Raw genomic sequence first — 16,222 nt, forward strand, 5'->3', positions numbered from 1 at the left:
TATTTTTATTTAATTTTGTTGCACTTCTACGCAATTACATGCGTCGGAGGAATTGCGGTTAGCAATAGGAACATTGTTCCTTATGTATCTTCAGTATATCTGTGGAATATTCAAAATTGCTGGGTACGGATAAAGATATATGAATAGTCATAATAATTTAAATTGTAATCAAAATTTAACTTTAACATCATACATTTAAATAACGTAATGTATTAAAAAGTTTATGAAATTATGTATTTTTAATTGAAAAATTGTGTCAATAGATTATGTATTATGTAGATTATGTATAATTACACAAACATTTACAGCTATCGTATTGAGCATGCAATAAACATCAATATTCGACAAAATATTACGTCGAAAAATAAGATTTTAATGAACGAAGGCATAATTTGTGCCATCGATATTCATTGACATGCTATGAAGTTAGTATTCACGTCCACAACATAGAAGTAGTATATTTATTATTATTACATAATAACGTACTTTTATTTTTGAAGATTGTCCAAACATTTGCTGTCTATATTTGAAGTAATGATGTTTTGTTTAATAATACTTGCTTAATCCTTAATCTATTTCAAGTAAGTTCTGTTTCGTATTGTAATATATGAAAATGCATGCAAATGCTGCTCCGAAATTATGTATATTACCAATCCTGTTTAGTAAGTACATAAGTCAATTATGCCAGAATTATATATTTCCAATAATAATTATTATTATATAAGTATATATTTTATATAAATAATATAAAAAAATAACGATGTATTGTGAAAATAAAAATAATGAATATACATTGCAATAAAAAATTCAATAATGTTGAAGATATATAACATAAATTTACTAGTAGGGGAGATGACAGTCTTGTTGGCACAGTTTTCATAATATCGGCATTAGATTTTTTACAACAACAATTAATTATTACGATTAAAATATATGATAGAGAAAACCTTTCTTTACAATTTCAGTAATGGTATATACTAGTTTCTTTGTAATAAATGAAATATAGACATGCTGCATTGTTAACTTGTCCCGATATGTGGGATAATTGATACAAATTATAACATAAATTGTCTCTATAATAAACTTTACAATATTAAACTAACAAAACATAGTAATAGAAATAAAAATTAGATAGGTACTTTTTAGTAAAAATTGTCTGTTTCAAATTTATTTTGTAGTGATCATATAGCAAAATATTGTTACAGAAAAATAAGTGTAAATTATCTTAATTCTATCCCGTTTTATTACTTATAGAAATATATTAAATATAAAGCATCAGAATTAAATTAAACATTTACACGTGAGTGTAATAAGTACAAAGCAAGTTAACCTTGTTCGTGAGGATTTATGTCGAAATGATATTCGTGAATGATAACACACAATCTTTGCAATGAAAAACACAATTCTTTAATACAGACAATATAGGATACACGGTAACATAGTCGAAGAAATAATGATAATGCCATAGCGCGCGATCGTTGCGGCGATTGAAGGATTAAGACAAACTCTGAAACGCTAGAACGCTAGAAATTAAACGCCTAAAATTAGAACTAGAAAATGCTAGTCTTGCAAGGGAAAAAAGGGCGTGTTTTGATATTGATGCTAACTTTTATAAATGCACGAACTGCTCCTTGATAGCATCTATCAAAACATAAAGAACGAAAATGAATCACAGCTAAACTTTAATTCAGAATGAACTTATATGTTAATACTAGTCATTAAGTGCGTTAACGCTTTCTTCGAACGGCAACACAGTGAATTTGGAAGCTGGTCTTTTATAGGAATCAGTTGCAGTTTTGACAATCGCAGTTCTGACAATGTTATCATCTACTGGACAGACTTTCCAAAATTCTACCAAGCATCCACTTCATGAAAGAGTGAAATTCCATTTTTCTCGACAAATTATTGTCCGACTTGAATGGGAATTCCGTGGCTACAATTTCATTTTACATGATGTTGTAATTGGAATAAATAATCGTTCGATCAACGTCTCTAAAAATGCTGACGCATTTGCTGTTCGATAAACGATTTGCATGAGATTAGGCTCTGGATAAGACGTCATAGTATTACTAATAAGAAAGTGTCCTCAAATGTAACTCATATCATCAGATGAGATAACTATTAGTGGTCTCGAATTAAGGATAGCTTCTACTTGAGACACAAACGTAGACGTCTCCTCGAAAGTCAGTGGTGTTTCACCGACTTCTATAAAAATGCCTTTTAAAAGTTTTGACAGTGGCTTCTCACAAACCATCAAAGTAGAGTGCGTGTGATAGAATAAAGTGTCACTTGATTCGTTTCTTGGCCATTTCGTTTATGAATTGATGCTTCTGATTATATAGAGCTCTAAACTCTTCTAGCTCACGATTGGCTTCTGTAAAATTAGTTCCATTATCTGAAAAAAACATTTGAAGGTTTTACTTCTGCAAGCGATAAAACGCTTGAATGCGTTAAGAAGCGTTAATTAATTAAAACAATATTATTGCACAAATAAATTAAAAATTTTGGGTCAAAATTGTAATTATGTCTTTAAATTGCCGCCATTTTCTTAATTTCCAACTTTTAACTTATTTTTTTAGGTTCATCGACAAGATAGTGTCATACAAAATAAGAAACTATTGTTTTTGTTTCATACAAATACAAAAGGTATTAGATTTTCCACCGATTCATAATTCCGAGGTTGCGTCAATTTGCGTTTATTTATAGAAGTTATAAAATGAACTATATTGAAATAAAAAAAATTTTTTTTACTCTTTAATATATAATATGTAAAAACATCAAAAATTTTTTAAATAATCGCGATTGTATACTTAAAAATAATTCCTAAAAATGATTTTTTTTTGGCCGGTTTACACGAGGTGACCCTTTTATGAAACTTAGGAAGAACTATCTATCTTTTATCATAAATACGTAAATGGAATGCAATGCCAATTTGCTTCTTAAATGCCAAGCCCCATTTTTAGAACCTAACAAGCAGTAGAGGAGAACGGGGCTTGACGTAAAAGGCAAATTGGCATTGCATTCCATTTATGTATTTATGATAAAGAAAACAATGAAATAGTTACTGCAAAATATTTTTTTACATAGATACTTCTCCTTAAGTTTAAATCAAACAAGTGTTACAATAGAAAAAGAAAAAAGTTTGATTAAGAGCGGACAAATAAATTTTTTATAATTTCGTTTCGATTCGTCGCGTTTCATAATTTCGTATTAATGTCCTTCGGTTTGAAAATAAATCTAAGAGATAATAAAGGAAAAGTGTTTGTTAGTATGTTATTTTGAGTAACAATTATAATGTTAAAGTGATAAAAATCAGACGTAAGTTTGAAATACGTTGACTTATATCATAAGAAAAGATTAGGTTAATTCGTTGCATTGCACGTGTGAACATTCAATTACAATTTAACTCTGCCGCTTTATATTTAATTTATAATATTTCTATATTAAAATAAGATAGAATTAAAAGAATTTACTTGTTTTTCTATTCAACAAACAATATTTTGCTATTTCATAATCATTACAAACTTTGAAAGATACAATTTTTATTAAGAAGTATATATCTGCTATTTAATTTTTATTTCTATTACTTTTCTATTTACTAGTTTTGTTAATTTAATATACAGTTATCATAGAGGCAATTATACTGTGACATGTACTAATTTATCTCACATATCAGGGCAAATTAACTACAATGCAGCATGTTTGTATTTCATTTATTGCAAAGAAATTATAAACAGTGTATAAAACCATTATTGGTATGAAAATATACAAAAAGATTCTCTCTATCATACTGATATATTTCAATAATAATAATTAATTTAAAAATCTAATGCCGGAATTGTGAAAACTGCCAACAAAACCCGATTTCCCTTATAGCTGATTTATGTACTCTTTATACATTTTTTTATATTTATATACCAAAAAAAACATATCTCCTTTACTTTTTATTGGTTAATATATACAATATTGCCAAACAATTTTTTTGATGCTACTTAAATTTATCATTATTCTTAGACTAATAGTAAAAAAAATGTGTATGTATCCACATATACAGAAGATTCATAATCTCCTTTAAATTTGTATCTTAGATATTTCAGAGTGCTTCATTTGAAAATATCAACGAATTTTGTTTTCCGATGTTATGTGTGTAATACTTTCAGTATTATATATATGTTTGTATCCAACCATATCGGACAGAATATAATAGATCACAATAATTACATATTCTCTACTGCGTAAGAAACATTTCATGATGATGAGTATATGAATGTGTGCACTGAAAGAACCATTTGCTAAAACTCAGATGGCCAAATGCAATGAATTTGCAGTCATGTCAATAATTCTTCAAGCAATTAATTTCGATAAACTCAGAACAAGATGATCAAGACAATATTATGTTTATAGCAAACTCACGTTAATTCGAATTATATAACAAATTGATGGCAACATTAATTTGCTATTTGTGAAAAAGATAATTTGTGATAGTAACTTTACAATAATTGGTGTTGCTAATTTGTAATTGATAGCAAAAATGTTGTTTTTATGTGCCTCTTAAGAATTGTTTCGTCAGATATAAAAAGTAATGTAATTGCAAAACAAATTAGTAAAGCTGAAAATAATTGATACAGAAAGTTTCTTTTGTCAATTAGCGAATCGCTATCTATGTGCAATACATAATACAATTTCATAGGTACAACGTTCAATGGTATAGAGTTCCGTTACGTATACAAAGAATGATACTGTTTCTATTACAAAGAGAAACTAAGGTGTTTCTGAATTTAGATGGAGTATTTGATGCATCTATGGAGAGTTTCGGCATGATAATATAATAGCAATAATTTATAAATAACCATATTAACCTATTATACAACCTACAACTATATTAAATAAATATTGTAAAAAGAAATGTTTTAATTGCAGTTAGTAAAGACTTCGGTATCTTATTTTACTGTGTTATATTCTACGCTGTGACAAAATAAATATAAATTTAAATAATAGAATGATAAAAACATATCTAATGAAAAAACGGCTGTACTCATATTTAGAAAAAAATGGTTTTATTTTAGATTATTTTTAAGCATATAGTTTAGCTATAAGATTTAGTTAAGAAAAATATAATAAATTAACATTATCCTGTAACAAAGATATTAGTATATTAGATCGTCGCAATGTATTCAAATTAAGTATTCTATGTATTTATACTTAAAAAAATCACGTAATTCCAATTGTTGTAGCTACTTCTTTTAAGTAATAATTCTTTATCTGCAATTTATCGACGTTGAACATTTTTCTCCTAATTAATATAATAATTAAAATATTTAGAAAATATTAATGGATTCGCTGATGAGTTTGAAGAAAACCGAAACGTACGAATAATTCGAATAATATGGATTAGACAATTATTGTACATTTATATTCTATGTAAAATTTTTTTTAATTACATAGAAATTCGCGCATTAATTTCCGCGTTGTGTATATGCTCTTATTGTCCATGTATTGTATTTTTTAATTTTGAGAACCTGATTAATTTTTATATTTTTATTATAAAATATTTAGATATTGAAATTTTCGTCAGTCAATAACACCAAAAATGTAAAAAGAGCGATATAACAACTAATAAATAATATTTCTAACTAGATAGTTAATACACCAAACTGTTAAAAATAATCACGCTGATCGCAAATTGATATTTAACAGTATGTCATTAATTTAATGCAATTATTCTTAAATATAATTATAAACTTTATCAGGAAGATATCAAAAAGTTAAAATTAAAAGATTTCTCTTGAAGATCAAATGTGACTTATGAGTGTGTGTACAATGAAGTTTCAAAATTGAAAAAAGAGAGAATGCGCCTAATTTTTCTGAAGCTTTTCAATAGCTTAATTTCATGAGACAGACTCATCCGCTGTATTACCTTAGGCGACAAATCGATTCCGTATAAATAATGTTATAAAGAATAATAGTACGCGGATCATTCAGAAATTCTCTGATCCAATTTTGATCTTATAGCGGACTGCACATCTGAGCATTATAGTCAATTAAGACAATATATTTGCGTTAAAATTTATTTGAAAGAAAAACATTATGAAATATTTAATCGAAAAAATTGAAGTTAACAATTAAAGTGTAACAAATTAACTACAGTCGTGAGATTTGTATTACAGACTTTTCAAATTTTTTATGTTGATAGAGAAAGTTACTAAAGAAGGTTTATTGCCTGTGATATTTGCAACTGTTTTCATTCTACATCTGTTCATATCGAATCTCTTAGACAAAATATGACAAATTACAACAAATACGTATTTTCTACTGTGTTTCTCAATGAAAAGAAGTTTCATTTTACAAATTTTTTACAACTAAAACAAATATTTAATGTCAGTTAGTATTATATGATTTACATAAAATATTGAAAATTATTTGTAAATTTTCTTACTTTTCTCTCAAATTATAGATTGTGTCTTAATAATTTACAAAAGTATAGATGGTACAGTATGTAAGTTCTTGTACAGTTCTTGTACATCCAGAGAATGATATTCTTCCTATTGATAAAAGGCGTCAAAAATTTCCATCGGAATGTTGGTGGCAGTTTATTCCATTATTGGAGTCACAGTAATGTCATATAGTGTTGTTCAATGTTTTTTTGAATATTGTAATATATTAAAAGTAAACACAATAATATGGTTGTAGTTGATAAAAACTTCAGTATTTTATTTTACTATCGTATTATCTGCACAGTGAGAAGAGAAATACGAATCAAATATGAGCATAAGAAGATATATATATTAGATATATATATATTCGATAGAAATAAAACAGCATTTCTCGCATTTAAGAAAAGAAAATTCTGTCTTTTTACTACGTATATTATTTTTGCTCAAATTAATTTATTATTAAAAATGCGAAATCAAAAGTATTCACCAATATAAGATTAAATCTCGGTTCAATTCAGTTTTTATCTTTTTTTAATTTGAAGTATTAGATAAAGATAAACAATAAAGATAAAATTAAACTCAGATTATAATTAATCTTACATTGATGAAATCGAAAATAAATGTCTGTAAATATATATTAAAACTGAACATATTGTGAAAATATAAATAACAGATTCAATTAATTTATTGTAGAATCTATTAATAATATTCAATAGATAATGTTAATAATATTATAGCAATATTTTGCAAAATATAAGCATTATATTGGAAAAAGTTGTGTTGATTTAATTACCATTATTTTAAATTAATATGAGATATATTAATTACGATTGATGCCGAAGAAAGAATATACAGAGAATATTCATCTCAAAGACTAAATGTCATATTATGTGAGAGTTCATACGAAAATGAAATTAAAAAAAAGCACCAAAAAAAAGCTATGCGCTTGCATAATTTTTCTCCATTGATAAATGTACGTCTTTTCTCTTTCTTTTATTAAAAGAAGATACTTTTTCATAATTTTCTTGATATCGGAATTATAGCTTAATAGTATTCATTGCAAAAAACACTATTAAAATATGAATGAATTTGTGATCTCACAAATGGATATTTTTTGTATATTCTAGTAGTACACAAATTATGGCATTTACACTAAAAATTTACACAATAACAGAGAACATCTAGGTAATCGATCGGAGAAGAAGAAGGGATAATCATACTCGTCGACTGCTTCATAACTAGTCACATCCCGGACATCGCAGAGGATGGTTCATCTAGAGATTCAGTATTTCAGCTTCAATAGAATTCTGTTGCTTGTTATCGGCTTGTGGCCCTATCAACAATCTAAATTTACACGATTTCAGTTTATCCTCTTTTCTATTATTCTAATAACGGGTATTATATTTCAGGTAAGACTAGATTATATAATAGTAGAGTATATAATAGTAGAACTGGGTAATAAGTTATTATTTTACAAATCTTAATTATATTTTGCAAATCTTTATCAAGTCTATCATTATTATATAATATAAGTGTTATATAAATTTATAATTGTTTATAAACGTGTAATTAAAAATGAAATTACTACTGGTAGTTGACAACGCTAATAACATCAAAGTGTACTTTAAATCTCGTCAGCAAGGTTCTGTCTTCCACGTCTTTCTTTGTTGTTTGCATAATAAATTATAACTCCTTCAGTTTTAACATCGAAGCTGTAAGTTGACAACTTAGGATAAAAGTACTAGATGTGGATCAGGCACTAGTTCCGAATCATTTTTTACATTTAAGTAATTAAAGTATTTTTCATTAAATTGTATATTACAAGATATTACAAGATTTTTTAGCATTTATTTTATCTCTTTCCAAATGAATTTAATTTATTAAGAACAGCGCTAGACATTTTATTGTTGTCGTCGTTAAGTAATTAAATGCGTTAAGTAATTAAGTGCGAAATTAATTAACGTATGTATCTTTAAAAATTCATTCACAATGTAATATCATAAGAATTATCTTATGGCTTTTTTAGTAGATAGTAAATAACATTAAATTTGATAGAAAGAATCAACGTTATGCGTAGATGAAAAATATACCCATGGATGTTGTTTAATCATTATGTTATAACGATATTTTTAATGCGCAAATTTATTATAAAAATGTTTAGAAACTTGTAAAATCTTACAAATTATGTCACGATGACATCTCGAAAAGGTTTATTTGTTTTAAATAACAAAATAGAATAGTATTCATGCAAAAAGTGTTACAATAATTTACTCATAATTTAACTGTTTTTTATTGTTAAACATTCTATTTTCATTAATTTTTTTTAATTCATTAATTATTCTCTGTCACTAATTTTAAATAAACTTGAATGTAATAAAATTGCATCATGATCCACAATTAGATCCTAGAATTAGATGTGAATCATCAACTATAATTTTGTCACACGCATATACAGAGTGTCCCAAAATAATCACCAAATATTTATGAGTAGGTTGAGCGGACTAAACTGAATCGAAAAGTCTTTGTACCATTTTGCAAGTATCCCCAGTTAACGAAATAATATAATCCTTAAAGATAGCCGAATACATGTACCTGCCCAGTCTACTCTTGCAAAGTGTATTACTATCGATCGCTTGGCGCCATGGGAAGCGGGGATTGTCTGGCAAGAGCGCCGTGCACATGGCCGTGAGTCTCCATTGTTTGGATGACATCCTGTATATATTACAATATAATTGCAAATTATATTTTTTATTCTTATGGGATTTAAGGACCTCAAAAAGGATAAAGCATTTGATGAATTTAATTGATGACCACAATTAATACATAAAGTCTAATTGTGGATAATTGTCATTACATTATTTAATTCAAATTAAAATATATAAAGTGGTAATTAAATGAATAAAATTATTCATGTATTAATGTAATCTTTATGATTAATCATGACTATTAAATTTTTTATTAATTATTTGTTATCGATAAAAATATGAAACTTTTTTAAAGAGCGATCCACAACTAGTGCTTTTATCCCACAGAATATGCATTTGACAATATAACTATCTGTGTCAAATGAATTTTTGTTATATATTAAAATTTATTTAAATATTATCATATGCAAAAACAATATATGGACTTATTGGAATAACAGGTAAAAGATTTATTAATGCAACTTGAGCACGTATGTAATCAAGTAAAAGATAAAAACGAAGTTGCTATTATAGAAGAATATAATTACACTGCAAGACGTGACACAAATATGCTCACACGTAAAATAATATTTTCAGATCTATGCTCATAATTATTGTGTAACTATGGAATTAGTTTTAAATCATATTAAATAATATTTCTACATATTTTAATGTATGATATATTAAACGCAATCTACTAAAGTATTTGCCATATACAGGATGTTAGTTAAGTATGTTGCCATATTCAACAGAGCGATTCTTTGGTTTATTTCAAGTAGAAAAGTTCATATAAATATGTGTCCTAAATGGCTTAGTTTTCGAAATAAAAAAGTTCCGAATTAAAAAAGTTCCGAAATAGAAGAATTCATTGACAAAAAACTAGTCTTTGTGGAAAAGTCTCTGTACACGTTGAATGTGATAAGGATATAACTTGGTCTTTTAAAATTCTCCAGATGACATAATTACTCATATTTAATATCCTATGTTCCTTGTGCTCGTTTCTGAATGTACTTCGATTTCGTGAAGGAGCTAGCTTCCTTTAGTACTGATGTTCTAACTGTCATAAGCTTTCCAAGATTAACAGTATTCTTTACGAAAGAACTCTTTTCTCCAAGATAGCGGTGAATATTCGCAAATGGTTTTGACATGATAAATTGCATTGGAGATATCTTTCTGCATAAATACCTTGCCTCACGTGAGTTATCATTTGCAAGACTGTAGGTAAAGTGCATATCTGCCATTTCAAAATTTGTAAACTTAAGCATAATAAAATTTTGATGGACTGAAACAATTTGGCCCGAAAATGTATGTACAAGCTAATTGACTCGCAGCAATATCAGAACTGAAGTTTATTCTTGATTTTATAACTTTGACTTTGACTTTGTCACTTTGTTTACTTTGTATGGTAGCTCACGTGAAGCGAGGCATATTTATATAGAAAGATATCTCCAATGTAATTTACCGTTTCGTCAAACATTTGCGAACATTCATCTGTATTTCGGAAACTGAACTGTTTAGGACACATGTTTATATGGACTTTTTGAAACAAACCAAAGAATCGCTCTGTTGAGTATGACAACATACTTAACTAACATTTTATATATGCCTTTACTATGATTAATGACATGTTAGTAAGCAATTTGGGTAATAGCATATTGCACAAATTGCATAAATAATAGAGTTCTTTTAAAATTTTATAAATATATTAATAAAATAATATAAAATTTTATAATATATTTATATTTATAATGTGTGCATGATGCATACGTGCGCGCATGTGTGCGTGCGTATGTGTTTGCGCGCTAAATAGTATAAATTTTGATAAGCTTATATTGCAGAATTTAAAAAAAAACATTTTCTAATATTTTTTAGTATTTGGCGTTATTGCCGTATTTATTTGTACTATCGATCAGCATTTGTTGAATAGTTTCATTGTTTTACCAAAAAATATATCTCATCTACCAATTATGGTGGAATATTTTATCGATCAAGAAAAATATTTTTATTTAATTTTGTTGCACTTCTACGCAATTACATGCGTCGGAGGAAATGTGATATTAGCAATAGGAACATTGCTCCTTACGTATTTTCAGCATATCTGTGGAATATTCAAAATTGCTGGGTACGGATAAAGATATACGAATAGTCATAATAATTTAAACTGTAATCAAAATTTAATTTTAACATCATGTTTAAATAACGTAATGTATTAAAAAGTTTATGAAATTATGTATTTTTAACTGAAAAATTGTGTCATTCAATAGATTGCTGTATAATTATACAAACATTTACAGCTATCGTATTGAACATGCAATAAACATCAATATTCGACAAAATATTACGCCGAAAAATGAAATTTTGATGAACGAGGGTATAATTTGTGCCATCGATATTCACCGACAAGCTATGAAGTTAGTATTCACGCTCACAACATATAAGTAGTATGATTATTATTATTACATAATTATACAAATAACATACTTCTATTTTTGAAGATTGTCCAAACATTTGATGTCTATATTTGAAGTAATGATGTTTTGTTTAATAATAGTTGGTGTAAGTTGCTTAACCCTAAATCTATTTCAAGTAAGTTTTCTGTTTCGTATAGTAATGTGAAATTGCATGCAAATGCTGCTCCGAAATTATGTATATTACCCATCCTATTTAGTAAGTACATAAGCTAATAATGCCAGAATTATAAATTCCCAATAATAATAATTATTATATAAATATATATTATATAAATATATATTTTGTATGAATAATATAAAAAATAACGGTGTATATCGTGAAAATAAAAATAATGAATATACATTGCAATAAAAAATTCAATAATGTTGAAGATATATAACATAAATTTACTAGTTACTAGGGGAGTCTCATCGGCACAGTCTTCACAATATCGGCATTAGATTTTTTAGACAATTAATTATTACAATTAAAATATATCAATATGATAGAATTTTTCTCTACATTTTCATATCAGTAATGGTCTTATACACTATATAGTTTCTTTGTAATAAATGAAATACGGACATGTTGCATTATAGTTAACTTGTCCCGATATGTGGGGTAAAATTGATACATATTACAATATAAATTGCCTCTATAATAAACTTTATATTAAACTAACATAAGATAGAAAAGTAATAAAAATAAAAATTAGATATGTATTTTTTAATAAAAATTGTCTCTTTCAAATTTATTTTGTAATGATATAGCACACACATGACATATAGCAAACTGTTGTTACAGAAAAATAAGTGTAAATTATTTTAATTCTATCCCTTTATTACTTATAGTAATATATTAAATATAAAGCATCAGAATTAAATTAAACGTTTACACGTGAGATTCAGTACAAAGCAAGTTAACCTTGTTCGTGAGGATGTATGCCGAAATGATATTCGTGAATGATAACACATAATCTTTGCAATGAACAATTCTTTAATACAGACAATGTAGGATACACGATGATCGAAAAAGTAATGATAATGCTGTATAGCGCGATCGTTGCGGCGATCGAAGGATTGAAATAAACTCTGGCGGAACGCTAGAAACTAAAACTAGAACTAGAAAATGCTAGTCCTGCGAGGGAAAAAAGGGTGCGTATTTTGATATTGACGCTAACTATTATAAATGTACGAACATATTGTGCTTCTTGAATCTATCAAAATACACGAAAATAAATCTAGCTAAACTTTAATTCAGAATGAACTTATATGTTAATACTAGTCATTAAGTGCGTTAACGCTTTCTTTGAATGGCAACACAGCGAATTTGGAAGCCGGTCTTTTATAAGAACGGTTGCAGTTTTGACAATCGCAGTTCTGACGATGTTGTCAACTACTGGACAGACTTTTCAAAATTCTACCAAGCACTCACTTCATGGGAGAGAGTGGAATTCCATTCTCTCGACAAATTATTGTCTGATTTGAATGGGGATTCCGTGGCTACAATTTCATTTTATATGATGTTGGAATAAATAATCGTTCGATCAACATCTCTAAAACTGCTGATGCTTTGCTCTAGATGCTGCTCGATAAATAATTGGCATTTGCATGAGATTAGGCTCTGGAGACGTCATAGCGTGACTAATAAGAAAGTGTCTTGAAATGTAACTCATATCATTAAGATCAGATGACTATTAGTCTCGAATTAAGGATAGCTTTTACTTAAGACGCAAACGTCTCTTCGAAAGTTAGTGGTGTTTCATCGACTATTCTATAAAAATGCCTTTTAAAAATTTTGACAGTAGCTTCCCATAAACCATCAAAATAGAAAGAATAAAGAGTCATTTGTTTCGTTTCTTGGCCGTTTCGTTTATAATTATGAATTGATGCTCCTGATTATATAGAGCTCTAAGCTCTTCTAGCTCACGATTGGCTTCTGTAAAATTAGTTCCATTATCTGAAAAAATATCTGAAGGTTTTACTTCTGCAAACGATAAAACGCTTGAATGCGTTAAGAAGCGTTAATTAATTAAAACAATATTATTGCACAAATAAATTAAAAATTTTGGGTCAAAATTGTAATTATGTCTTTAAATTGCCGCCATTTTCTTAATTTCCAACTTTTAACTTATTTTTTAGGTTCATCGACAAGATACTCATACAAAATAAGAAACCATTGTTTTTGTTTCATACAAATACAAAAGGCTTTTGATTTTCCACCGATTCATGATTCCGAGGTTGCGTCAATATTTATTTATAAAAATTACAAAATAAATTACATTGAAATAAAAAAATTTTTTTACTCTTTAATATATGTAGTAAAACACAAAAAATTTTTTAAACAATCACGATTGTTATACTTACAAAAAATTCCTAAAAATGACCTTTTTTTAGCGGTTTACACGAAGCGACCCTTTTAAATGAAACTTAGGAAGAACTATCTATCTTTTATCATAAATGGAACGCAATGCTAATTTGCGTCTTAAATGCTAACGAGCCCCAGTTGGCCCCATTTTTAGAATTTAACAAGCAATAGGGGAGATAGGGCTTGGTGTAAAAGGCAAATTGGCATTGCATTCCGTTTATTCATGATAAAAAAAAAATGAAATAGTTACTGCAAAATATGTTTTATATAAATACTTCTCCCTAAATTTCATTTAAATTTTTTAAATTAAACAAGTGTTACAATAGAAAAAGAAGAAAGTTTGATTAAGAGCGGGCAAATAAATTTTTTAGCGTTTTATAATTTCGTATTAATGTCCTTCGGTTTGAGAAAATAAATCTAAGAGATGATAAAAGAAAAGTGTTTGTTAGTATGTTATTTTGAGTGACAATATAATGTTATAATAAAGTGATCAAAATCAGTGGATAAATTTGGAGTACATTAACTTTTATCATAAGAAAAGATTAGGTTAACTCGTTGCACTGCACGTGTGAACATTCAATTACAATTTAACTCTGCCGCTTTATATTTAATTTATAATATTTCTATATTAAACTAAGATAGAATTAAAATAATTTACACTTGTTTTTCTATTCAACAATCAATATTTTGCTATTTCATGATCATTACAAAATAACTTTGAAAAATACAATTTTTACTAAGAAGTACATATCTACTATTTAATTTTTCTGTTACTTTCCTATTTACTAGTTTTTGTTAATTTAATATAGAGTTATCATAGAGGCGATTTATACTGTGACATGTACCAATTTATCTTACATATCGGGACAAGTTAACTACAGCATGTTTATATTTCATTTATTGCAAAGAAACTGTAAACAGTGTATAAAACCATTACTGGTATGAAAATACAAAAAGATTTCCTCTATCATATTATATACAAAACGATTCTTTCTATCACATTGATATATTTCAATCATTATAATTAATTTAAAAATCTAATGCCGGAATTGTGAAAACTATGCCAACAAAACCCGATTCCCGTTATAGCTGATCTATGTATTCTTCATATGTTTTTCATATTAATATATCAAAAAAATATATCTTCTTTACTTTTTTTTGGTTAATATATACAATATGGCCAAACATTTTTTCGATGCCACTTAAATTCATTATTATTCTTAGACTAATAGTAAAAAAAATGTGTATGTATCCACATATACAGAAGATTTAATCTCCTTTAAATTTGTATCTTAGATATTTCAGAGTGCTTCATCTGAAAATACTATCAATGAATTTTGTTTTCCGATGTTATGTGTGACTGTCAGTATTATATATATGTTTGTATCCAACCATATCGGACAGAATATAATAGATCACAATAATTACGTATTCTCTACTGCGTAAGAAACATTTCATGATGAGTATATGAATGTGTGCATTGAAAGAATCATTTGCTAAAACTCAGATGGCCAAATGCAATGAATTTGCAGTCATGTCAATAATTCTTCAAGCAATTAATTTCGATAAACTCGGAACAAGATGATCAAGACAGTATTATGTTTATAGCAAACTCACGTTAATTCGTATTATATAACAAATCGACAATATTAGTTTGCTATTCGTGAAAAAGATAATTTGTGATAGTAACTTTACAATAACTGGTATTGCTAATTTGTCATTTGTAATTGATAACAAAAGTGTTGTTTCTATGTGTCTCTTGTTTCGTCTGATGTAAAAAGTAATGTAGTTGCAAAATTAGCAAAGCTGAAAATAACTATCACAGAAAGTTTCTTTTGTCAATTAGCGAATCGCTATCTATATACAATACATAATACAATTTCACAGGTACAACGTTCAGTGGTATAGAGCTCCGTTACGTATACAAAGAATGATACTATTTTTATTACAAAGAGAAACTAAGATGTTTACTCTGAATGTCGGGGGATTATTTAATGCATCTATGGAGTGTTTTGCCACGGTAATATAATACGAACAATCTATATCTATTATATTACAAATAAATATTGTAAAAAGAGATATCTTTAATTGCAGTTAGTAAAGACTTCGGTATCTTACTTTACTGTCATATATTCCACGCGGTGATAAAATAAATATGAATTTAATAATAGAACATAGTCTTTATCTTTTTCTAATTTGAAGTATTAGAAAAAGATAAACAATAGGTTAAACCGAGATTATAATTAATCTTACATTAATGAAATCTAACACGTCCGTAAACATAGT

The 16,222-nt window shown here is 27.3% G+C and overlaps 2 protein-coding genes across 2 annotated transcripts; both read left to right on the forward strand.

Moving 5' to 3' along the window:
* Positions 1-9,687: 9,687 nt before the first annotated feature.
* On the forward strand, positions 9,688-11,734 carry LOC105619600. Its single transcript, XM_012201119.1, has 4 exons — positions 9,688-9,697; positions 10,991-11,240; positions 11,413-11,529; positions 11,614-11,734. The coding sequence occupies exons 1-4, from the start codon at positions 9,688-9,690 to the stop codon at positions 11,732-11,734; spliced, it is 498 nt and encodes a 165-aa protein (XP_012056509.1).
* Positions 11,735-15,313: 3,579 nt separating this feature from the next.
* LOC105619602 lies at positions 15,314-16,081 on the forward strand. Its single transcript, XM_012201120.1, has 3 exons — positions 15,314-15,378; positions 15,824-15,956; positions 16,031-16,081. Exons 1-3 carry the CDS (start codon positions 15,314-15,316, stop codon positions 16,079-16,081), a joined length of 249 nt encoding a protein of 82 aa, XP_012056510.1.
* Positions 16,082-16,222: the final 141 nt, after the last annotated feature.

Source organism: Atta cephalotes, assembly GCF_000143395.1.
Source record: "Atta cephalotes unplaced genomic scaffold scaffold00022, whole genome shotgun sequence".
Taxonomy (NCBI): Eukaryota; Metazoa; Arthropoda; class Insecta; order Hymenoptera; family Formicidae; genus Atta; species Atta cephalotes.

Coding starts and splice junctions, on each gene's coding strand:
- LOC105619602 (XM_012201120.1), top strand. CDS start 15,314: ATGTTTGTATCCAACCATATCGGACAGAATATAATAGATCACAATAAT. Junction 15,379..15,823: donor AATTACGTATTCTCTACTGC/GTAAGAAACATT, acceptor ACAATTTCACAG/GTACAACGTTCAGTGGTATA. Junction 15,957..16,030: donor CTATGGAGTGTTTTGCCACG/GTAATATAATAC, acceptor CTTTAATTGCAG/TTAGTAAAGACTTCGGTATC.
- LOC105619600 (XM_012201119.1), top strand. Junction 11,241..11,412: donor GGAATATTCAAAATTGCTGG/GTACGGATAAAG, acceptor AAACATTTACAG/CTATCGTATTGAACATGCAA. Junction 11,530..11,613: donor ATTCACCGACAAGCTATGAA/GTTAGTATTCAC, acceptor CTATTTTTGAAG/ATTGTCCAAACATTTGATGT.